This window comes from Larus michahellis, chromosome 3 (assembly GCF_964199755.1).
Source record: "Larus michahellis chromosome 3, bLarMic1.1, whole genome shotgun sequence".
Classification (NCBI taxonomy): Eukaryota; Metazoa; Chordata; class Aves; order Charadriiformes; family Laridae; genus Larus; species Larus michahellis.
In genome coordinates, this window is record NC_133898.1 from 24062701 (window position 1) to 24087879 (window position 25179).

Here is a 25179-nt window from a genome sequence, read left to right on the forward strand (position 1 = left end):
ACAACATTAGTTCAAAAACTTAAGCATCTTCTATCCGTTTATAAATACTAGCAACAAAAAAAAAAAAGGTCTGAGTGCTTCAGAGCTCTCCCTTTGTGTCCGAAGCGAGACCCGGGTTTCTCAGCATTTGGAATGCTCTTTTTCTACCGCTGCTAGTAACTGTGGACGTTTTCTGTGCGGATGTTCAGTGCAGGCTGTTGTGAATCCCAGGATGATATCGCCGTGACTTAGAGCTGTATTTTGCATTGCCTATTCTGTTATTGCTCAGCATGCACAAGGGTAGAGTTAAAATCTTTATTCATTTCATTTAAAAATGTTTCTTTTGTTCTCCTTATCATGTTCTGGCTTTCCCAAGGATATATGCCTTGAACGAAAAGTCACATGTGCATTACTAATTGTGTGCCATTGTATTTACAGTTCCTAGTGGTGGCACTGTGAAGCTACTAATTCTTTTGCTTCACTTGATGTAAAATAATCTGAGTGTCTTTGATAGCAGTGAAACAGTATTAATTGTTTTGTACATTTCTTGGTCACTCTTCTTAGGTGGTCTTCATAATCTATTAGAACTTTCAGCCAGATTTTTGTAATGTCATGCCTCCAGCAGTGATTAAATTGGTAATTAATGAACAGTCCTTGGCAACATAAACCACATCCCGTTAATTTTCCCTTTTGAGTTTTTTAGAAGTTGTCGTCTCTGTCAGAAAGCATTGCGCCACCTTGCTACGGCCCCTTGGCATGAAACCACAACGGCTTGATTTTTTGCAGCCATTAGTAGATCAGAGCAGTAATTTCACAGTATTTTGGTCAGGGTAATTATAGTACCAAGTACCGAGTAGAGTTGGGAATTCACACAAGAAGTCCAGAAATACCAGGTGAGCTTCCTTGTGTTCACTGGGACGTTATGATTAGTTTAATTGGGCTTTGTTTGATTTCAGCCGCAGAGACTCTTTGTGCCACGGCACTGCAGCCGCTTTCCACTTTAGTGTTTCTGACCTGCATTGACAGGAACTGGTGCAAAAATGAGCTCTTTGAAGTGGGACTCTTTGGAGAAGGCAACGACAAAAGGGGAAAAGTGATGTGTAAATAGTTTACTGTAGCAAAAGCTCGAAACCGGACCAAAAACTCTGCGTGTCGCGGGGAATGCGATTCAAGTTCAGATTTTGTGGGCGATGTGATTTATATTTTCAGCCAGAACAGATACTATTTCTGCTATGTCCGTGCAAATGTTTAGGAGACTACTGCATTTAAAAATGCAATCTTTTTTTTTTTTTTTTTTAATTGCTGGCTTTTATACAGCACCCGCTGCTCTACCTTCCTTTGAAGACACAGTCATTTCTCCCACCAGAAATACTGCGAATCACCGCTTTTGCCCTGCAAACAAATCTGGGAGAAGGCGTTAATGAGACGGCAGCTGCACATTGTAGTTCACATGTCACGAAATCGTAGGTAAAGGCATTCATACTCCAGTGACCGACTATAGGTGTAGCGGCCTGCAGCAGTACATTGTGCACGTTAAAGTTTAAATAGTCACTTGCCTGTTGGCTTCTGAATGAAAGGACTGTCACTGGTCACTTCTCCCGAAGCCTTAATGAAACCAAATAGTTTGCTGCGAGTTTGGGGCTAACCATTGGGGTGTTTCATGCAGTCTTGTCAGTTGATGGTCATGAATTGACTTGAGCGGAGATCAAAGTGTTTCTCAAAATGGAGAAGCGGGGAGAGAGACAGCTCCTTCAATTGCACCACAAGAGCTAATCAAGCCATCAGTTCTTTATGCACTCTGCGTGCCTTTAGAATTTAATACCCAACGGTTTGTCAGGACAAATTGAAATTTGGGGTTGTTTTTTGTTGGGTTTTTTTGAGGGGGAGGGTATCCCCTCCTCAGCCCACCGCAAGTAAAATCCGCACTTCTCTCTTTCTGGAGGCTCGTTTTGATAAAATTTATAATTTAATGTAAAACTGCACTGTTGATTAAATATTTGGGGTTTGAGGGGGGAGTGGAAAGTTAAGGTAAAGGATTCAACGGGGATTATACGCCTTAGCGCTGATTAAAGATCCAGGTTTAAAGTGAAGGAGAAACTAAACTCAGCGTCATTTTTTGTTTCTTTGATTGCTAATGAACTTTTTTGCTGAAACATTTTAAATTGGATTCAGAAGATAGTTTTTTGAGTGTCAGTTAAAACAAAGTCATGTGAAAATGCCTCTCTCCCTCCCTCCCTCCCTCTCTCTCTTTTTAATTGATATGATTTAGGCAGAGGAAAATGGTAAGGGAGATTTTTCTATTGCAGAAGCAATTTTTAAGGGATTTAGTCTTATTTAGCCTGAAGGTCTTCACACTAATGAGAGCACTTAAGTTACGTCCAGGCGTTGATTAGACAGCTCATCTATCAACTGGAGCATGAGAATTTGTATTTTAGGTACCTTTTATACATTATAAATGTATATGGGGTTTTTTTTATTACTTTAGATATTTTCCACATATTTTTAATTACCTCCTTTCGCGTCCACGGTGGCTATAATGCAGCTGACAGAGCACAAACGGCAACAGGGAAATACTCTGCATTGGATGGGAAATAATATCGAAACTGTATCTGTAGAAATTGGCGTGCCAAATGCAAATTGCTGCCCAGATACATTCCTTAAACTGCCACAAGACCCCTTAAAGTCTGAATACATTTATGTAGAGAATGTGAAATTATATATATTTAAAAATGCCCAACCACTATCCCCCCCCCAAAAAAAAAAAAAATTGCAAATGCTCTCTCTACCTGTAGGTTTTTTTGCCATGTTGAAAACACAATAGCGTCTTAATTATTTTCTGAGCCATTCTGAAAAGTACAGCTTTTGTAACTTTTTGACATTTCAGATTTAAAAAAAAAAAAAAAATATTAAAACGTTGCCACCAGCTTGCACTATGAGCAGCCTGTAATAACAGTTAAAAAAGCTTTCTGAACTATTTGACAAGATTTCTTAGTGCTGAGGCCATATGCTGTAGCCTTTAAGCTATTTCTTCCTATCAGTTTCATTATCACCTGCCTCTGAGTCTCCAATATCATCAGTAAGCACATGCAGAATCATAATTATGCCATGTACAAGTTCTTTGATAACATGTACAGTTTTCTTCTTAATTCTTTATCAAATGCATTGATCGTGGCATGTGTGCATTGATCCAGGTCCACCATCTGGCTGTGTGTGATAAGCACAGTGGCATCTTTGCATTTCCACTGTCATTCATTGCGCTACAATTTGGCTGCAGGGGAGTAGTGGCTGGGATTAGCCCTGTTCTGCTACTTACTTGCATTTTAAGTTGACACCTCTACAGCGGCTCAGACCACATTACAAACTGAAACACATACGCACGACTTAGTGATGTGACACTCCTCAATAAGCTTACTCCACTAGCTACTCAACAATCTGTAATTGGATTTGTAGGAATAACAGCAAAAGATTTCCTAAGAATTGCTGGGGACAGAAGGTGAAGTTTTCTCATTATTGGCAAAAGGCTAGGTATAGATCCTAGGCGATTGGTATTTTCCATTAAAAACAAGCTGCCAGCAGTTTGCAGGACATTTTCAAAAAAAAAAAAACAACCCCCAAAAAAAAGCCCAACCCAGCAAAATAGGATCGGGGGGAGGTGTCAGGTTTGCACTTGTTCTTTCCATTCTCATCACGGGTGGGCAGACTGGGATCCCGCCACCCTCCCCAGAAAAATTAAGAGGAAGGTGGTGATTTAGGGAGGGGGGAAACTTTGGGAGGCTCTGCTTTGTTGGGCTGGGCGGGAGCGGGGAGCATTCCTCGGGAGGGCACGTCCTCCTCCCTCGGCACAGGGCTGCCCGCCCCATAAGGGAGCTTCACAGCACGGCGCTCTGAAAGATGCTGCTCTCCGGCTTACGCACCCCATACGCTTGCCAAAACTCTTTGTTTCATAACGCCACTTTCTTTCTTTTTTTTTTTTTTTTTTTTTAAATTATAAAGTCAAGTTTACACAAGAGAAAATCCCTTAAGTGGAGCTCGACAAATGTTGACTCCTACAATGAGTAAGCAGCTTCTTTAACTCCTGTCTGTGACTCGACTGTGGAAAGGCACAGAAAATACCATCTTTTGACCTATTGATCTCAGCTCGGACGTTCTGCCCTGTCTGGGCGATGGCACTATTTCAGCATACGGCTCAGCCTGCACGCTTGAGACCCCGTTTGTGGGTCATGCCAATAGCGTTGACAATCATGGTGACAGGCGTAACGAGCTTCTGCATCCCCGGCGCCTTAGGTGATTGTTGTCCTTAATTATACTTCCCAGATGAGGGAGAGCACGAACTTGCCTAAGCAGAGAAAATTCCGGGGAAGAAGTTAGTGGAGGGCTTTGTCGCCGCTTTGGCTTTAGGTCGACTTTCTGGATGATCTTTCTTGGGAGCCCCCTCGGCCAGCGCGGCTGCGCTCGCATTGTTCACCGGGAGAGCTGCCTCGCTCTTCCCCTCGGCGCGGGCAGGCGGGCGAGCGGAGGGAGGAAGACCAGAAAAGAGTATTTGGAATTAGACATTTCAGCCTGTCCGGAAAACTTGGCGCGGAGCCAAGCACAGTGTGAAATAGAAATGCTCGCCTTGGGTCCTCGCGGAGATGTGCGGCTCCTCAAGGGTTAAATGGGTTAAATCTTATTTATCTGAATAGAACTGCAGGGCTGTTTTGCAGAATGCTCTAGCGCAAATACCTATGGTTCACTTTGACGTTACAATTTTTTTTGTTGGTTTCTTTACTTTAAATACTTGAACTGGTAGACCTTTTACTTTTTTCTCTGAGAAAGATGTATTTGTACCAGATTAGAAAAGCTAAACTGTTTCTTTACATTGAATAATCAGCCTGTCATGACAAATCTATCTCCTTCTGCATGAGTAGGTGCCAGTTTGACTAGCTTCTTTTAGGCTCACACTGGGTTTTAAGCTGGATCCATGTGCATGACTGGCAGTGCATTTGTTGGGCCAGATCTAAGGAGCCAGAGAGCGTTCAGCTCCTTTTTGCCTACAAAAGAGCAGCCAGACAACCAGCAAGAGGCCTTGGATGTAGCACAAGGTGATACTTACTTAGTCAGCCGTTCTTTTTTTTTTTTTCCAAATATATATTTATATTTTTTTTTTTACGTTCAGTAAACTAAGAGTTTCTCACTTTCACAATGACACAAGGAATTAAATTTTCAATGGATCGTTTTTCTACAGCCAGCGTTCTTCACACGAGAAATGCTGTACCAAGTGAAGCGTACGTTTTCCAGAACATAGATTGTATTATAAAAAGAAATAAAAAGAAAAAACTGCTGGCTAACTATTCTTTAAAAATACCTGCCAGTTTTAGGGCGATGTTTTCCATTTTACAGCCACACAACCCTATTTTATTGTGGGTTTTCGGGGCTTTTTTTTTTCTTAAAGGGGACGGCTTTGTTAAGACACTGTTTGTGATTCCTCCAGTTTTAGACTTTGGACTACTTGTCTTTTCATTACGTCTTGTCTCATTAGTCCATCGGTGCTGTAGATCTCCTTCTCTATGACAAGCGATTGGATACTTTTTGTGATACCCATTCATGAAAAAATATGTTCAAGCCACATGGAGTTTATTGGTAGTAAGGGAGCTGATGTAGACACCAGGCAGAAAATATCTAAGATGTTTGTCTGTCTTTGCTGACCACTTCCTACGATCCGAAGAGCCACAGAAATCCAAATCCACTTTTGTTTATGTCAAGTGTTCTCGGCTTAATGATTCGTATTGTGCTTGCTACCTGTGTATTTTGAGCTGTTCTGAAACGGTAGTAGAGACCAAACATAAATGTGGTCCCCGGGGTGATCAAAGATTTAATCTGACCAGATGGGACAAACTTGAGAAAGATTTTGACTTTCCACTCTGTTTTGCAACAAGAAAGGCTGATTTTTTTTCTCCCGTCCTTTCTTTGTTAGGAAAGGCAGAGATCAGGCCATCCCCAGAGAAATGAGCAGGTGTGACCATTTACAAGCATGTCTGGTTATATTATAAACCAACACAAGAAAAGTTTGAAATGGTTTGAAAAGCTCTGCTAAACAGTTTTAATGTTTCATCCCAAATCCTATTTACTCAAACAAGAGCCGATCAAGGTCACAGTAAAACCCGGCCTGCCCAAACCTTTAAAGCTCGTGTAATTTTATTTTTTTTTATTTTTTTTTTTATTCTGTCTTCTCTACTAACTGAATAGGTACATTTTGGTAATCCTTGCCTCTGGACAAGCACAGAAGTCTTTTTCTTTCTGAATGGCTAATAACAGAGCCGTTCTTCCTGTCTAATGATGAAAGAGGTGGCAGTCAAGTTCTTTCTCTTAGATGTAGTCTGCACTCGGGGCAGACCACGGACAATTTTGAAACCTTACAGCTACAGGAATCGCCCCCCCTCATGGGTACAATTCTGGTTTAATTTCATTGCTGTGGAGTATCACTAATTTACCACTTTTTTTTTTTTCCCCTTCCCCCCCAGTCTATGGACACGGTAAAGAATTTTCTTTTTAAACATCACATAAATGCCGCTCACAGGATTATATTTTTTTATAGGGAGAGGATATTACGTTATCAGTCTTCTGGTGTAATCTCAGTTTGGATCCTCCCAAAATTCTGCCAAAGGATGACTGAAAATCCCTGGCAGGGGGTGGGGGTTTTTTGAAAACGTGAGAAGATTGCAGAATTTTTAGTGATGTAAGGAGATGGGGGGTTTGGGGAGTGGTTGGGGTTTGGTTTTTCCCCCTGCAAAACTCCACCACTCTCAGTATTTTAGTGAGTTGGTCAGCTCTCAGCTTCTGCCGCCGCCGAGCGACGTCGCCGGCCGGGTAATGATCTCGGCAACCGCCCCGCCAGCGTTTCACGTTCGAATTCACCTCCCCAAATCCACGGGATCATTTTTGGCCAAAGTAATGTCAGTCATTGCCGTCTGCGGCAAGTACAAAAAGGACCCCCTAATGGCAGCCATTTTTATTTGTTTCTTAAGATCCAAAGGCTGCTGAAAGAACAATTGGATAAAGTTGAGGATTGGAGAAGCTTGATTTTCTTGTTCCAGTGAAATGAAACTCCCGGCCTTTTTTTTTTTTTCTTCCCCTTCCCCTTAAAAGCCGGAGTCTGCTAGGGGGTTGTAGCTGTGTCAAAGCCGTTGGGATGCCACTGCTGATCACTTTAATTACTAGGACTAAGGAGGATAAAATTAAAAGTAGCACCATTGAAGCAGTGGAAGAAAGCTTGCCGAGATGTCGGTGAACTGTGAAATATAAAAATTGCATACCAATACATTTTTATAGGAGGGAAACAAGGAATTACATTACTTATTCTTGAAGAGTTTGTCCTTAAATGGTGAAGTTTTCCTTGCCGTGCATCCGCGTGGCAGATCTTTAGACCATTACAAAGTAATTGGGGGAAAATAACAGAGCAAACTTTAATGTCTCTTTGGCATGTCAAGTTCATGTCAGAGGGCGAAAGATTTTTACTGAGTTTTCTCTTCAACTGTACAGGAAAAAAATTCGCTGTAGGTGTGTTTGCATGGTCCTTTCTTGGTGCGGAGCTTTTCTTTGTGTGTCCCTTTTTTTTTTTAATATCTATGTTCATGCCTCCGTACCTCTCCCGAGCACTTTCCTTTCCAACATCTAGGGGTTTGATTTGCCGTTTAATAATTGTTCTGTACCTCAAAACTTAATCTCCCTACTTTTTCTGCTCTTGGTTCCATTGCTCGTTCCACCAGTGTTTCCTCCACCGAGCTCAGTAACCGAGGGTTCAAATACCTGAATTGAATTTAAGCAAGAACCCGGCTGGTTTTTCTCTTATCCGCTGGTGGTGATTGGCTTAATCAGCACAAACACAAGCCGCAATAATCTGTGTTTGCTTGGAGATCCCCGGGATGTTAATGACTATGCTAATAATTCAGGATACAAGTTCTCTTTCAGGAGGAGGGGAGAAAAGGAGAGGGGGGAATCAGCCTGCTCGGTTTAGGGCCGGTTTGTCACAAACACGTAACCCTATTTTGAATTACATGGGCTATAGTAGATTAAATTGTTTGACGTTAAACCACGTGGGAATCTTCATTTAAATTTGCACACTCCTCCTAAAAAAATCGTTCAGATCAAACCCACAAGTTCCTATATCCCAGGAATTACAAATAGTAGAGTTTTGAGCGGTTTTATTTCATGTGAAATTCAATGTAATTTATGTTACCGAATACCGTGGGTCAAAATAAAACCGGTTGCTCGATCAGTAAAAATGGATTTAAATGGATAGTGGATAGGAGGAGGGGGGAAGCTTTCCAGTTACCTTTCGAATGTGTACTTTACCAAATAAGTTCTTGATAGAACTGTTGCTCTGGGAAGTTAAAGGGGGAGAAAGCAAACAAAGCCCATGTGCCATCCCGCTGCCTTGCAGGGCCCTGGCAGAATTGTCTTTCCAGGGGAAGGACATTAGGAGCAAAGTAAATCCAGGCAATCTGATAGGGAATCAGGGCTCTGTCACTCAGAGACAAGATATTGTGCTGTGTCCATATACTTTGTTTACTGTAGGGTTTTATGAGTTGTAACCTGCCCATGCAAGCTGTTAATGAGGCTAAATCTTGCTGCTTGAGGATTGAATTACAGCACACCTCTGGGCTAATGGTTATAAACAGAAAGTCCCATTAGGGCTGCATTCGGATTCAAGTCATTTGCATTTTTTCTATTGTGCCGACAACAATGCTGAGTAAATAGCTACAAACAAACAATTTACATGGAAATGGGTAAAATGTACCTAATTAGTATTTTGCACTCGTTTTATTAATGATTGCTTAAACTAAATAGCACTTAGCAGCGGCTCTCAGCAGCATCTGCAGGTGTGGGATGCTCAGTTTCTGGGCTGGTGGGAAGGCTGCCAGGACGCCTCTCCAAAATTAGGCAGTTTGTTATATTCCACTTAGTTCAGGTCAGCTGCCTGTACCTGGGTTTTATCCTGGTCATTATGTCAATAATGTGAACTTACCGCCAGATGTGACTTAAAGCCAAACGCTGACTTTGTTGCGCTTTTAATATTGAGGGGAGGGGGAAAACAGTCCTAACTTTGAAAAAAAAATAATCACATTTTTAGGAGGAAAACTATGCTAACTTTGGAAAAAAATCCTATTTTTAAGGGGAAAACTTAAATTGTTTCCCTTATGGATTAATGGATTCTTATAGCTATATTTTATTAATTATTTTTTTCAGTATGGTGGGTTAGTCTTTTCCAAAATTTCATGGAGTAGAACTTTGCTCATTTATGTAACTGAAATATTATTGTGCTTCTAAGATAGTTACGAGCTTTAGTGGGACAGCACTATCTGGGATGGGTCCAATACGGTCTCTTTAATTACTGACCAAAGCCCCACCAGTAGGATATTTTAAAGCAACGAAAAGTCTTTCCTGCTCTAGCATCTGTTGTTCTTTCATTAATTTTCATTAGTTTATTTTTTTTAAAAGATGTATCCACTGAAGTCAAAGGATTAGATTCCTTTCCATGCCTCAGATTCAATGTCACTTTACACTTTGAAGTCAGCTTTGGTGATTGGAGTAACCCAGAGCAACATTTGGCTTCTCATTTCAGTTCTATGAGAGAATACTACCCAAACAAGTAATTCAATTTAGGAAAACCATTTTTATAGCCACGGTAAAACTTTTTGTAGTTACTACTTTGAGACAAAAGTGTCTGAGAATTTTCATCAAGGTATTTTTATAGAACAGAATTTATAAATGCTTCAAATTGCAAATAATTAGGTTTGTAATGCATTAATAATTTGGGGAATGCTTTAAAAAAATAATCTGATTCATGGATGTCTTTAAAAGTTGTGGTATGACACCCAACTGATATCGAGCATCCTATTTATAATGTGGGCCAAGCACCATGCTGTAAACCAGTTACTATCATGATGATCAGATTGAGAATGAAATTGCATTTCTGTCAATTACTGAGTTGGCAACTGTTCAATATATCTTAGCAGCAAGATGAAGAGCGGCGTCGGCAGCTGAGAGAGAGAGCTCGTCAGCTAATAGCAGAAGCTCGATCTGGAGTGAAGATGTCAGAACTTCCTAGCTACAGTGAAATGGCTGCAGAAAAGTTGAAAGAAAGGTCAAAGGCATCTGGAGGTGAGCTGAGGAACCTTCTATCTTATTCCTTTGGCAACCTAGGAACCAGAGACCTTTTTGGGTATCAGTTTTATTCACACTTCAAAATATTGTTGTTCGTCAGGTCCACGTTTCAAAAGACCTGGCTTTAGATATGTTTCCTAAATCAATGTTGTGTCACTTAATTTCCACCAATTAAAAGAGAAGCGTATATGTGATTGAAAGAAGAAGATGTTATGTGAACAAGTAGCTCATATTGGCCTGTTATTTACATATTTGTCATATCCCGCAGTTTTTTAGAATTTTCTGATTGTTGGTTAAAATCTCTTTGGTATATATTTTTATAAAGGAGCATGGACATAATGTTAGGGGAAAACAACGTTGTAAAAACTTAAGAAACTTTATTTTGTATTAAATGTATTCTGCTTGGGAAGAGAATGTTAAAGGCGGTCAATGGGAAGTGGGGGGCAACAACCTTTTGATTTTAAATGGCCGTCTTTTGACATACCACTTGCCCTTACAGGTTTTGAGTTGTAATATTGCTATAATGTTATTAAACTGACGTTGAAATGTCATTCAAATGCATATACCTGCCAGTGCTACGAGCTGGAGTAATGTAGTGTCACTCAAACTCAAATGGGCGCTGAGCACCCGTTTCAGTACAGGCTTCTTGCTCTTTTAGTGTCACCTACATATTCTAAGGGTAAATTGTTCGTATGAGAAACATCTCATACTAACACGTAATTGTAAGCCAAAGTGTCAGGAAATTCCAGCTTTACATTCACAGTGCATGTAGATTCAACAATATTTTTTTCTTCTCTACTACATGTATTTTATATGCATATATGTTTAAATATAGTCTTATTGCACCCTAAACCCTACACCAAAGAGAAAAGCAGTTAGTCCTACATCTCCCTCTGGGTCTGGTCTTCAGTTTTCCTCTCTTTGCCCAGTAAACCAAGCCTGCCAACAGAATTCTCTTTCGTGATAAATAGCAAAATTACATCCTCAATGGGGAGGGAGTAAGACGGGCTGAGCAAAATGGCGCAGTATGTGTATATTAAGTAGACTATGGTGTTCTTCATCCCTCTTCACAATTTATGACTCCCCATCCTACATTATTTAATCACTTCCTCCTCACTGTTTTATCATGCCTGTACATAGCTGTTCCTGCCATCTCTCCCTTCCAAGTAAGGTACGCTTTCTCGGAATATCCTGAGTAAAAGTGTGTATCTATATAGATTGCATATGCACTCAGAGAGTTTCAGTTATTAACGGAGGAGACAGTACCAATACTGATGACAACTTGTTTGTAAAGTTTATCACCACTATACCTGTTGGGTTTTATCCAGTATAACAATTTCACAGCTTTCTACTTTTGCATGTGCTTTGAGTTTATCACCTTGGTTTCTATTTCCTACCTTGATTTTTCTTTGTTCATACAGCAGGTTGGCCAGGCTATTTCCACTTCTCTTGGACTTCCAGTCTTCATTCCCTAACTTCTGTTATTCCTCTCTGCTCTTTTCATGTCACTGTGCATTTTATAGCAGTTCCTTCTACTTACTCATTCTCAAAAGGTTTCCTTATGGCACATTTCAGGTGCCATGCTACATCTCCACCCAAGAAATTAATTCTTCTACAATGGAGTAGTTATGTGAAATGGCACCAACACTTTATAAGCCAAATACAATTATTTCTGGGTTTAGTCTTTTTCATTTTTTGATTTCCACCAAAAATTAGGATTTAATAGATGGTCTCCTTATTACAACTGGATTCTGAATGTTGCCTCTGACTGTGTTCACATGTAGGTTTTTCTCTGTGTGTAGTCCTGTATTCCCTGTACAATACCCAAGACAAGCTTATAGTAATATCTTATGTCTTCCAAGCTCTCTTGTCCATTATGCTTTGTTAATCTCTTCTACATTGATTACTACATTTTAATTTACAAAAAGGGAATGTACCAAATCATTTTTCTCTCTCTCAATTCAGTTGTCCCAGAAAAAAAGTGACATTTCAGCTTTGGGATTTTAGAGCTTTTAAAGATTAACTTCTTTCTCACTAGTGTAGGTAAAAATGTGATCTCTTTCAGTGTTTCTGTATGCTCATTAAGAGGTTCATGCTTTGGCAGTGGTGCTACATTTTCTGTTAAAAGGCTTTATTTAATCATGGTCTGAAAAACTCAAATGCCTATGGCAAGTTGAAACTTTCCTGGATAAGCAGCGTCCTTTGCTACGAAATCCAGTCTTTTTCATAGGTTATTTGGCATGTGAGACAGAAAATACTTCTTCCTGCCAACTGCCAGAGGGTTTGGGATGGCAGCTTCAAATTTATTAGATGTCCTACTAGCTTCAGGCTGATAAGCGAATGCCTTGAGATAGGTCCAGGGACAGCATCGAGATAGGAATCCAAATATCCTCCCTTTTCCCAGCAGCGACGGGACAAAGGAATTGACATCTTATCTAGGTATTGTCCCCATGCAGTGGGACACCTGTCTACTCTTTTGGGATTTCAGTAGTGTGTTTTCTTTACTCTCTGGCACATCTCCATCCTTTCTTTGAGATGGCGTCTTTATGAGGATGTGGCTGGGATCTGGAGGTGGTGAGCCAGCAGCGGAGGGAGGGAACAATGGAGAGGACATGGGGTAAGACAAGCACAGTGGGAAGAGGCTTTGGTGAAAAAAGTGCCAAAAATTGGCAAAACTGGGAGGGGTGAAGAGAATGAGCACAGGAACAACAGAGAAAAGAGATGTTAGAGGAGCAGGGAGGAAAAAATACAGGAGAAGCAGCATCCAAATGCACTGTAAAACAAAAAAAAAGCTTTCAAAAATTTGGAATTAGTAACAAAAGCTGGAAAGGTGTACTGCAGTTAAAAAACTTACCCAAGAGAGCCAGCTGGCATTGTATTGCACTTGTATGCTTAAAGTTTTCAGGGTACATTACAGATTTTGCTTCTGAAGCAATGATTTGGAGGAAGTGTACATAGTAGCTCAGGCTTACTCATCGTGCTTAGTCTCCAACTCATAAAACAGTGTTAAGTCCTTGACTGAATATTTTTAACTGGCCATATTTGTATCTGTTGGCAGTTGCTGCTGCACTTGCTTGTCCCGACATCTGCTTTCTTGTACACTGAGCCAGTATTTCGACTCTGCATTTCTTCCCTTCCCCACCTTTGCTTCCTCCATCACTGTTCAGATGCTCCTGTCACATCCTGTGGCCTTAACGTGAACTCTGTACCTGAAAGTACAAATATACAGTAAATATCTGAATATCCCCAAGCTTGAAGGATTTCCCAGAGACAATCCTGGAGGCAGCTTCCCTAAAGAGCAGGTACTGTTCATACAGCTCCAGTGACAGCTTACATACGCTTCTCCCACTAATGTGGTCCAGCCCCCATCGACGCTTTTACCTCTCTATGAAAATTGTTCCTTTTTAATTTCATCTTGAAATTGATGCAGTCTGCTGCAACTCCTTCACATGGGGACAAGCTTAAACCAAGTCAAGAGAACATCAGTTTAACCACAAATTAAGCCTGAGCTTAATCTGAATAGCAAGGCATACAAGCTATAAAATGCCTCTGGATCTTTTTTTCCACCGGTATTCTGGCATTTCCGTTTGCCTCTGAAAGGTTCTTTTTTCGCTCTCTTCAGTCCAGTCTGCAGTTCCAGGCTGTGTAGGTAATGGTCAGTGCTGTTTAGTTGTTGACTTAATCTTTCATCTTTAATTTGTTCGTTTCTTCATGACATGGTAAAACTTTGCTGTCTTTCTAGGATCCCCATTTACATACTTTTCAAGGAAGCAGTTCTTTAGTACTTTTTTAAATACGTGCCCTGGTTCTAGACCAAGTGCTTTAAGTTTTTCACACTAGTAATTTGTTCTTTTCGTAAAAGATATCTGTTATCTCTTCGTCATGTTGTTCCTTTTATCATTTATAATTGCAAAATCTTGTTGTAACATGCTCCCTAAACACATTTCTGTTTTTAATACACTGGAAGAACATTGGACTGGAAAAAAAACACTGGAGTAGTTTAAAACAAGTAATCTGTAGATTTTGAAAGATACTTGAAAATTTCTGAAATTACTTCAAATGAATACTTTTAATTGAATATTATTTTTTTTAATAAAGTGTAAATGCCCTGATAATCATATTCAGTTGAAGCCTTCCAACTTTAAATTAAATACTGGGTCAGGTCATTATCTGACACCAGGAACTGGTGTCTCCGACATTCCCATCTCTTTTGTTACCTAAAATGGTGGTGTCAAAGACAGTGCCTCTGATCTCATCTGGCTATATTAAATTAAAGAAAATCAAATAATCTAATATAAGCATTCCCTTAGTGTGCAGCGATCTTAAACCCTGTCATCCTGTTTAGATTGTTTTGACACATCCAGCATCCTGCTGGTAGTGGTGAGCTGACCTTGCGAGTTGACTTCTTTGGGTGCTTTGGAAAGTCATTGCCTGCCTCAAGGCTCGAGGTGGATTTGGTTTCCCTCTGCTGCGGCGGTGTCCCTCTTTCTTTCTCTTTCACCCCTTCCGAATTGCCCATGGCCCTTTAGTGTGCCACTGTGAGCTCCAGGGTGTGTTTGAGGGTACCATGGCCTGAGTGCCACTGAATTTCTCTGACACCATCAGGAAGGACTTAAAATCATGTGAGAAGTCTAGCTCTTCATTAGAAAAAGTAGAGATGCTTTGAAGAAAATTCAAAGCTTCAGAATCGTTACTGTTGCTGCTTTACCAGTCTGTTTCCTCTTCAGTCTCCTTTTTACCCCATACCAATCTCCACTTCATGATGATCACACTCTTCTACTTTGTTGACCTACCTCTGTGCTACCTGAAACAACTAGAGTCCAGATCACAGAACCATCTGTGGGAATGTCGCAGAATGTCCTGTTTCTGCCCACCTGAAGCACCATCTGTCAGGTCCCAGGTCTGGTCAGAGATCCTGGTTTGCCTAGGGAGAGATCATCTTCTCCATCCATCTGACTCAAGCTGGGTCAGTTTGGAAGAAAGCTGACTCTTCCAGGGACCAGTGAGAATGAGTGGAGAGGAGGCCTGGGAAGTCATGGTGGTCAGCTGAAATGGAGGGGTCCTGCTTCACAGATGGCTGCTCCATTGTACATGCAACAGATCATAGAATCACAGAATGGTTTGAGTTGGAAGGGACCTTAAAGATCATCTCGTTCCAACCCCCTGCCATGGGCAGGGACACCTCCCATTAGACCAGGCTGCTCAAAGCCCCATCCAGCCTAGCCTTGAACACCTCCAGGGATGGGGCAGCCACAGCTTCTCTGGGCAACCTGTTGAATAGTTCACTAAAATGGAAACTTCTTTGTGCCTGTCTGTCGCAGCCTTACCCTGAACCGGCAGAGGTCTGCCAAAGACATAGATTAATTACAGAGGAATTGAGGGAGCATGGTTAGAAAAGAGTAGCAGACATACAAAAAAAGTCAACAGGCTCCTAAAATGAGAATTGTAGGGACTGTGGAGATAAAGAGGTAAAGAAAAGAAACAACTGTTTGACCTTTGTGTCAGCAGTGGGGGCTGGAAGTGCAAACTTCAAGTCTGGGGATAAGGTTTAGTGTACCTGGTCCAAACTTCCCCAAGCTTCTGATATTCAGGATTATGGCATCTTGGTACTATGTTTAGGATCCTTTTTGTTTATATGGTGTCTGAATGTACCAATGTCCTGTAATTACAATCAGTATTTTTTTCCTATTGTGAAGTATTTTAAAGTTCCTTTAGTTACTATATGTGTCTTCTTTCTCCAGACACACTCCAGCCTTTTCTTTTTGGTCATTTTTACACACATGCATACATACATAGGAAAAAAGTGTTCATCTAAGTCTGAACAAGTGTAGATAGCATTTGATATGAGACTTAAAAGTGAGTAAATGCAATGCAACTCCATGCTTTGAAAGTACTCATCTAGCTTTTATGGACTTTAATTTCATTATATATTTGTATTGAAAATGTGAGTCAGGATTTTTTCTGGGATCTGCTTCACAGTTCAGCACTTGCTGTTTGATCTTCCTCAGGTTACTTACTCTTTCTGTGCCATAATTTACCTACATCATCATCATAATTGTAATTATAATAATCACCTACTTCATAAAACATTATGGGGCTCATTTACAAGTGATATTCATAAGCTGCTCTGAGAAACTCGGTAGAAAGATCCCATAAAAGGTATAAAGTATAATTACAATTATTATTTATTTTAAATGTATGTAGCTTACAAACGACGCTGATTCAGAGTGGTGCAGTAGGGCAGCAATCTCTGAGTGTGCTCTTGCTACAACCTGAGGTCCGCGCTTGTGAAGCGTGATGGTCCAGGTGGTAGTTTTCCCCCTCGTCTCAGAAGCGGTAGGAGACGCTAGCTCCTAAGCAAGGTACAGCGATCACTGTGATATATTGTGCAAAGTAAGGAGCAGCAAGTCTCACCGAGCTGGGAAACAGTACCTGGAGCTGCTGCCTTTCGCAGAAGACTGCAGCTCCTAGGTCCTTCTGCTGGCCAGACCCATCCAAACCTGCCCTATGCGGGCTTCAGCACCCACTCTGTGTTATAGAGAACCGGGAGCCTAGGGGAAAGTATTTTGACTCAAGTTACAAGGAAAAGCGTGTGTGCCTTTCAGAGTTAGCCAGAGATTCAGCCCAGAGAGCAGCCACTGCTGAGGCCAGACTCTACCTTTATTGTGGCAGGGGTTTCCAGCAGAGCCCCCTGTGTGTATATTGAATTGCATCCGTTTAAAGATAAATCCATGAGTGGACAGAGTGAAATCTCCTTGGAGACTTATTTAATGATTTGCATTTTTATCGTAACTCAGCTTGTTCTCTAAAGCATTCATTTTTTTTATAGTGATGTGGTGCATGTACATAAGAAAATACTAACCTTAATGCTGTATATTCCTACAGATGAGGATGAGGATGATGATAATATTGAGATAGATACTAACGAGGAGGTTCCTGAATGCTCTGTTACTGGAGGTGGAGATGAGCTTACTAACCTAGAAAATGACCTTGATTCAACGGGTAATTTAAATAATGGCTATTTTGTGTATTTTGCATGACTAACACTCCATCATCATATAAGTACTGATGTGCTCTTTCTCTCTGTCATAGCTTTATTCCTTTGTGCCTTTTCAGGTCCTTTAAACCCTAATGCTTATTCTTTTTAAATATTTTGCATTCACGTTTACTTGAAATTTAAAATCAGCAACAAAATCATTATTTCCAACAATGGCAAATTTAAATGTCTCTTGCTGTTTCCTGGGAAAGGGGACCCCAGGCCAGATTTATAAAGCAGAGCCACCTGAAATCACCCTACCTGGCTTGTCCCAGCAAAGCAAGGTAGGTGGGCCAGAGGAGTGGAAAATCACTGCCACTCTCTGCACTGACATCTGGTCCATGGGCTCAGTGAAGAGAAGCAAACATGTCTCTCTCTTTCCATGTAGGCTTGGTATCCCCCTGGTTCTTTCCTGGGGACCAGTTCTTGTGTTTAGACCTGGTTGCTCTAGTGGGGACGTGGAGTTATAAATATGAACAGAATCTTTGCTTTAGAAAGTTCAAGTAAGAGATTTTCTAATAACACATTTTAAAAGCATTTGTATTCTTGTAGAAATGTCTTTTTAATCTTAGCACATGCTGGTCAAGGAATAATAAATCATGGTAGTGGTATTTCCCCTTTCAAAAATAGTAATCAAACAAAACTGGAGTTGAGGTTCCTCTGCAGAAGATAAAGGTGTAAAGATCTTACAGGGGAGATGCTTAATTAAAAAGGTGCTAGATCTTCAAAGACTTTCAGGTAATTGCCCATCAGTGAGGGGCTCCTCTGCTCCCAGAAGGTTGCCAGAGGAGTTTGTTCTCTGTCCAGCTCTGCCTGTTCCCAGCAGCCCTGGGGATTGCTGAAGGCCTCTCTGTAGAATGGGTGCTTCTCTGCCGCAGCGTTCCTGCTCCCTGCAGGGTATCTCCAGCCTGGAGAAGTGTGGCCAGCACAGGACAACATTGGGGGAATGGCCATACAAGACAGAACTTCTTACAGTATCCTCTCACTTTGTTCTGCCCGTGCCAACTGGACCCACATTTGTAGCCCATAATACACTAAATCAAAAGAGCGTAGATGTAGACTAGATAAAAGGAAGAAATTCTTTACTGTGAAGGTGGTGAGACACTGGCCTACGTTGCCCAGAGAGGTGGTAGATGCCCACTGTCCCTGGAAACATTCAAGGTCAGGTTGGACAGGGCTCTGAGCAACCTGATCTAGTTGAAGGTGTCCCTGCTCATGGCAGGGGGGTTGGATTAGATGACCTTTAAAGGTCCCTTCCAACCCAAACCATTCCACGATTGTATAATTCTATGACTTCATTTAGTGTTTGCTCTTTGTAACTTAAACCAACAATGATGTGTATATAGCACTTTCTTTCTAGTCTTTTTTGAATGCGAAAGATTTGTCATGTCCTTTATTTTTTTCATTTGAGGATTTCCAAACACATAAGAAAATTTATTTAGTGTTTCCAGCATTTGAATTAAGCTGATTTAGAGCAGAATCCTGTCAGATACATTTCCAATAATTACTGGTTCTTTTTAGGAGAAATAGAAAATCAGTAAATGAATATTCCTGTCACATAGCCCCAGTGACTTACCAACACTTATTTCTATGGGCCTTTTTTCTTGAGAGGTACGTTCTCTGGGATACAAACCCACTCCCCAGCACTTCATCTTCACCATGGGAAGATGTTCTGGAAAAAGCTTGGAACATCATTTTGCAGTTCTATCTGCACAGTAGCCTGAGGGACAAACGAGTCAGGAAGGGGATGGGCAGTAATACAGAAAGCATTCTAATGCTGTGATAGAAATCAGCGTACACAGATTTCGGTGGGATTCTGCCAATTCATACCAAGTTCTAACAAAGGCTGAATCTCCTGGGAGCACCTAAACGCAAAACTGTAAGGGACATTTCACATTTGGGAGCATTATGAGAATCTTAATTAATTTGTCCCCTACTGAATCTTAGTCCCTCCTATCTCTCTCAAGAAGAGAAAACTTTTTAAAATTATTTTTGCTGACAGTTGTTGGTTTTAAATATTGCATCTGTCTGTCTGTCGGTCCTGCTACCATACACTGCTGTGAATGTATCTGATAAAATGTGAACCTCTTATATCATAGTTATTACATGGTGTTTATGTATAAACCCAGGAGAATGTGCATGTACTTACATGTGAGCCTCAATTAAGGGCACCCTGACTGGGTGTGCCAGAGGAAAGGGAAACTATCCTTCGTCATAACCCGGCCCAGCCCGTTGCTGCTGGAGGCAGGCATCATTTGATTGCCAGCACGCCAAAAATATTTTGGCTAACGTGAATCGGGGAGCGGTCCAAACCCTGGAAGGAGCTGTGTGGCAAAACAGTCATGGCTCTGCTTCCCACACCAGCTAGAAGTGAAAAAATCAGGCTGTGCCTATAGAAAAACGTAGTGACCGCTATTTTCTCTGGTTTTAACCCACGGCCCAGATGTACGTGCATAATATCCGCAGGTGATGCTGCATTTGCTCCCTTCCAGGGGTGGTTTCTCGCATGGTGCTGCATGTAGAGTATGTCTGGGGGCTTCTGCCCCAGCGTTACTCTGCCTTCCTACCCAGGGTTAGCTCCACAGAGCTGCGCTGTGGTTTGTTATTAACACCTTTCTCCTCATCATCTATGTGTGTGTAGGTATCTGTGTGTGTAGGTGTGTTACAAGCTCATATAGTCAATGGTCACATACAGAATGAACACTATTGGGAGATAAAATTCTCAGCTCTTCTTTCTTTGGTCTCTGGTCCAAGTTGCTAAAACCAATGAAAAAAATTTAGGGGCTTCGGCAGACTTCAAATCTGTCCCTTTGATGCAATTACGAAGTGGCTCAAAGATATATTTTATGGCTTTTATGGCTTCAATGTGTTCTATAAATCATAGTAAAATATTACTAGAAAGCTGTCTTTTGATACCGAAATTTTAACATTGAGAAGCTGTGCCAAGGAGCCTTAGGATGAATTAGTAGTTCATAAACTTGAGGGGTTATCAGTACTTAGAATATGTGATAAATTGTTATATGTCATCTTAAAATAAATGGCTCTTTAAGTGTGTGTTTATGCCAAAGTATAGGTATGTACAGGTTGGGAGCAACTTAAAGTAAACATTGTCTGCTTTCAGTGTTTTTTCATCTACTGTCTTCAAGCACACTTACTTGTTCAGCTGAGTGCTACGTATATTTTTTGAGAGAATTTAGGCATTATCTACGTGTGTTACACAAATCTATACCAATTCGAATCGCAAAAAAAAAAAATATTTTCCTTCTAGCTTTTACTTTTTAAGTTGGAAATGTTAGCAAAGTGAATGAAATCTACCTTTTAAATTGCTACATTGTTGTAGCGACTCTGCATTTAAATGCATCTCACTCTGTTGTGTGTGGTATTTGCATATTTAGCAGAACAAAACAGTAAGTTGGTGGATTTGAAGCTGAAGAAGCTCCTAGAAGCTCAGCCACAGGTGGCAAATTCACTCTCCAGTGCTGCTCAGAAAGCTGTAACTGATAGCTCAGAGCAAGACATTAAGGTAAGTTTTGATTAATGCTTTTGTCTCAGTACCTGTGTGTTCCGATTTCGGGTTTGTACTTTGTGAGGAGGAAAATGATTTCTTATCAAATCCTTCCCAGTAAGAAAGGCGGAAAATCTTTATGGGAGCACAGTTGCAAAGCACTGGGTTATTCCTGTTGATTAATCAACACGTTTTCCCTTTTTTTTTTTTTTCTTTCTTTTTTTATCTTGATCCTTAGTCACCAGCATAACGGTAAGAGATACAGGAAGCGATTCTCAGTTCTTATTGCTCAGGTTGTCATGTACATCAGAAATACAACAGGGGCTCCATCCTGCTGCTGGTGCAGTCAGCAGCAAGGCTCTCCCTGACTTTAATGGGAGCAGGATTGGACTCGCGGTGATTTGCTTCCCTCCCAAGCCTGACCTTCTGTTTTTTTCTCCATTAAAACGAAGCCGTGGTACACTTTAAAGGCATACATACTTGGACGCTTGACAACGAGTGCTTCTGCGAAAAATAGACATGAGTGTGCCGTCGTTTTGCCTATTCTTAGTGTTCACCACTTCAGCATAAAGCGCCCACCAATCAATTTCCCGTTTCATTTTCTTAATTAGACCCCTTGTGTTTTTACTATTCTATGTTTTTTTTTTTTAAATAGTCCCTGTATGTCATTAATATCCCTATGGCTCTGGGGCACTTCCAGTTGGGTATAACTTTTCACCCACCTGCAGTCTGGGGGGAAAGCGCTGCTGACTGAAAGGATTTCCTTCCCCAGATACAGAGATGCTTTGAAGTCCCAAAACAATGACTTTCATTGCTTTTCCCTTACACTGTCGGTTCCTATAAATTGGTGATGAAAGTGTGTGGCAGCAGCAGAGGACTTTCGGTCTCTATCTTTGAACAAAAGGAAGCCTGGATCAAGTCTGATTTTTGCGTTCAATTTAGCTTTCTGCAGTGGATTTAATGCAAAATGAAGCTGGCCCAAGAATAATACAATGGATTGAAAAGGCTAACTGAATTAGTGGGCTTAGAGGAATACATTTGTAAAGTGGCAGAAGTCCCCAGTCATAAAAAGGTTTCTTAAAATGGGATTTACTGGCTAATCACACTGATATTTTAGCATGTTGCCAGGCCTAAAAAATTAGTCATGTTTGTTTATTTTGGTAAAGACGCCGGTTTAGGCTGTCAGATGGTTATTGCGCTAATAACAGGAAGCCACCTTTTATTTAACCAGAATCATAACCACCCGATTAGCACAGCTGAAAAGTCATCCAGAACATAGGAGTAATACTTTTTTAAGCTTAATTCGACAAATGGCACGTGGGCTGCCTCTTAGGGCAGTTTGGTATCACCTAACCTGACGAAAACGGTATTTCTCTTTATGAAAAGCTTCCATGAAGGAGTTGCTTTTTTTTTTAAGGTACTCCCACAAAAGGTGCAACTTAGCAGTTTATCTCTGCGTATGTCTTTCTAAGGAAGAGTTGGAAGGCGGCATTATAAGGAATATATGGTGTCCATCTGTTCTCATGGAGCTCTCGGCATTGAGGTGGATTTGTTTTTTAATAAAATGCAGTTTACACGTTTCTAAATGAGGCATTCTGTGTTTGTGGAAAAGGATAAACTGTTACCTTCCCTTGGGGATTGTGTATCCCCGGCCTCCTTGAGGCTAGAGAATAGGCCATTGGAGAACTCCCTCATTACCGATTGTCTCAATGCAGAGGAAGGGCAAAGTCTTGGTAGCTTTTGATAACCAGTTTCAGCATTCAGCAGGCTTAGCTATTAGTCATGCATCTTAGCCTTTCCCTATTTACTTTCAAAACACTTAATAAAAATAATAAAAGATTAGGTATAAAATGAAATATTTGTTTGGTACACAGCACCTCGGTATCTGCAGTTTCCACACACTGCGGTGGTTCAGTCTTCTGGGATATTTCGTGTTGATAGAACCATTTGAATTTGTTACCAGTATTAACATAGGAAGCCCTGGAAAAGATAATTGTAGTTTCCTTAGCTGTAAAGGGCTTACTTACAAATCTGGCTTTGGAAAGTTATAGCTGATGAAATGCAGTTCAGTGGGGTAGTATTATAATCCTACCTTTTAGCCTTCATCCAGCATTAGTGGTTTATCTCAATGGGCATAAAATTAGAAACTAGTTCTTCTTGTCATACAAGTCTGTGGGACTACAGAAAACGACAGATTTCTTTACCGGGCAGGGAGACAGGCTAAAGGCAACACGCTTTTCAACCGATACAGATCATGTTCAGGGGTAGAGACGCCGCTACTTGGCAGCAGCATGCGCAGCGCTTGGCAAATCCAAGTTGCAAAGGAGTGATTTTTTTCGGTTAAAATCGGAATTGCTGGCAAACGCTGCTCACAATTAATAGGGCTGGCTGTTAAGTAAGTAGAGAGTCCTGCAGGAGGGTGCCCACATAGCAAAAAGCCAGTCCTTGCCACCACACATTAAATAAACGGGAAAAAAAAAAAAAAAAAAAAAAAGGAAAAGTTAATCACTCTTCTCCTTTTTTTTCCGCAGCTGATACTTTCATCCTATATAAAGCACTGCCCGAGTTGTGAAATCCTCTTTGCAAAAGCTGCGTCCTGTCCCCTCGCCGAAACGTACCTTTCGAATTCGTGTCTCCCCCGTTCGTAAACAAAAGAAACTGTTGTGTGTCTGGGTTTTTTTTCCTAGCAGAATGGAACAGAGGAACATCGTGCTGAGCGATTACAAAAAGCGGCAGAACGGTTTAGAAATCCCGTTGTGTTCAGCAAGGACTCTACCGTCAGAAAAACTCAGCTCCAGTCTTTCAGTCAATACGTGGAGAGCAGACCAGGTAGGAGCAAATATAAAACCTGTTTTCCCATCTTATGATTTAATAATATTTAACAATAAATATATGAAAACCCGATAATGTAAGTCCACATTTCAATACATAAATATCAAGCTTTATAATAATTTTACATGTCTTTCCCCTTTTTTCAAGAGATGAAAAGGCAGAGATCAATACAGGAAGATACAAAGAGAGGAAATGAGGAGAAGGCTGCGATAACTGAGACTCAGAGGAAGCCATCAGAAGATGAAGTGCTTAATGTATATTAATTTTTTGTCTGGTTTCATGATTGCTGATAATTCCAAACTGTATGTGGAAATAGTGCCTTTATTTGTTAAAATGAGATGTTAGGTTTTTTTAGATGTCAATCTCCAGTGCATTCAAAGCAGAGTGAGAGGGGTGCACTGTTGAATTAGTCTGCAGTGTGGTGATAATTGTCAGATAAAAAAAATGAATTTTTCAGAGTTCCACAGCCCCAGCTTCCTTGAGACATTTCCATCAGGGCACTTCCCATAAAGAGATTCCAGTATTGATCTACCGGGAGGATTTTAATTATTACAATAGCAGATACCGCAGAGCTGCAGTTAGAGGGAAGAGTCACATGAGACCTGCTAGAATTTCTCAGCCAACCCATTTTGTTGGCTTGGGTTAATGGGTGTTCAACCTTTCCATTATCCAGATCAGCCGTGAATTACTAGCTGAATGATGTTTGCATTAATATAATATATATGGTAATTTCTTCACTTAATTAACGGGGAGGTTCAGCTCAGTAGGGGTATGGGCTGATCATGTGTAAAATTGATTTGTGAGGGAAATATTTGATAGACCGCAGGGAGAAAGCTGGTTTTGATGGACAGCTGCGGGACAGAAGCAGGGAGAACAAGTTTTAACCTGAATTTTTTTTGTCTGAAAACACAACCCAGCCTTTGATGGTGGTCGTTTGTTGCTCTCCACAGTTTATCTAAACACATTTGTCATTTTTTGCTGAAGCAATCTAGAGCTGAGTAGGGCTTTTGGTACCGCTGTCCTATCTACACCAAAACATCAAACTTTTTCCGAGCCGGAGTTATTTTTAGCCCAGTTGTACTTTTGCAGAGCTGAAAAGGTCTGGCACAGTAAGTTCACATTATATATGCAGATGATACACATGAACTCTTGGGATATTTTGGCCTGACGCAGCATTTCTTCTAATGACAATTGTTAAGAATTATGCATGCTGACATTAGGGAAGTTTTCATACTATTTTCAGTTAATTAGAGTTGATGAAAGGCAGTATGTTGCACATCACCTCACCTCCCCAGACTGATTGTTTTTTCTTTAGGAGCCGCTCTCAGGGAGTTTTGGTGTTATTTTTCTGGCTATACGACACTTAGAAAAGGGGTTTCTATTAGACCTGATACTGTTGACTGTTGTGTAAGAAAAGGAGGACCAAATTAATGTGCTTAAATTCAGATACCCCAAATTTCAAAGTTCTGTGCTCGTTACTGGTCCTGGGAGCCCAGCCATGCCCTTAACCTTCACTTTGAACGTGGCTTTATTTGAAATAATGGGCTGATGTGATTATTATACCTGTTGCCTGTACGTGAAGCTGAATTGATGATTTCAAACACATCTACAGAAAAACAATTGAAAATGTTTGGTGAAAGTATTGGAGACCCTTACACAGCAACAAGTTAGCCTCTAGTAGAGA

The 25179-nt window shown here is 40.8% G+C and overlaps 1 protein-coding gene across 20 annotated transcripts in view; it reads left to right on the forward strand.

Moving 5' to 3' along the window:
- The window catches only part of EHBP1 (EH domain binding protein 1), a 229740-nt gene that overhangs the window by 165980 nt on the left and 38581 nt on the right, over window positions 1-25179 (forward strand). For 2 of the 20 annotated variants that reach the window (XM_074579200.1, XM_074579193.1), the window contains 5 exons: window positions 9972-10119; window positions 17008-17124; window positions 20554-20681; window positions 23351-23492; window positions 23643-23749. In XM_074579200.1, the coding sequence (XP_074435301.1) occupies window positions 9972-10119; window positions 17008-17124; window positions 20554-20681; window positions 23351-23492; window positions 23643-23749 (642 nt within the window). The remainder of the gene's footprint in view (window positions 1-9971; window positions 10120-17007; window positions 17125-20553; window positions 20682-23350; window positions 23493-23642; window positions 23750-25179) is intronic. The other 18 variants (XM_074579202.1, XM_074579194.1, XM_074579203.1 and 15 more) reach the window with 13 other exon arrangements.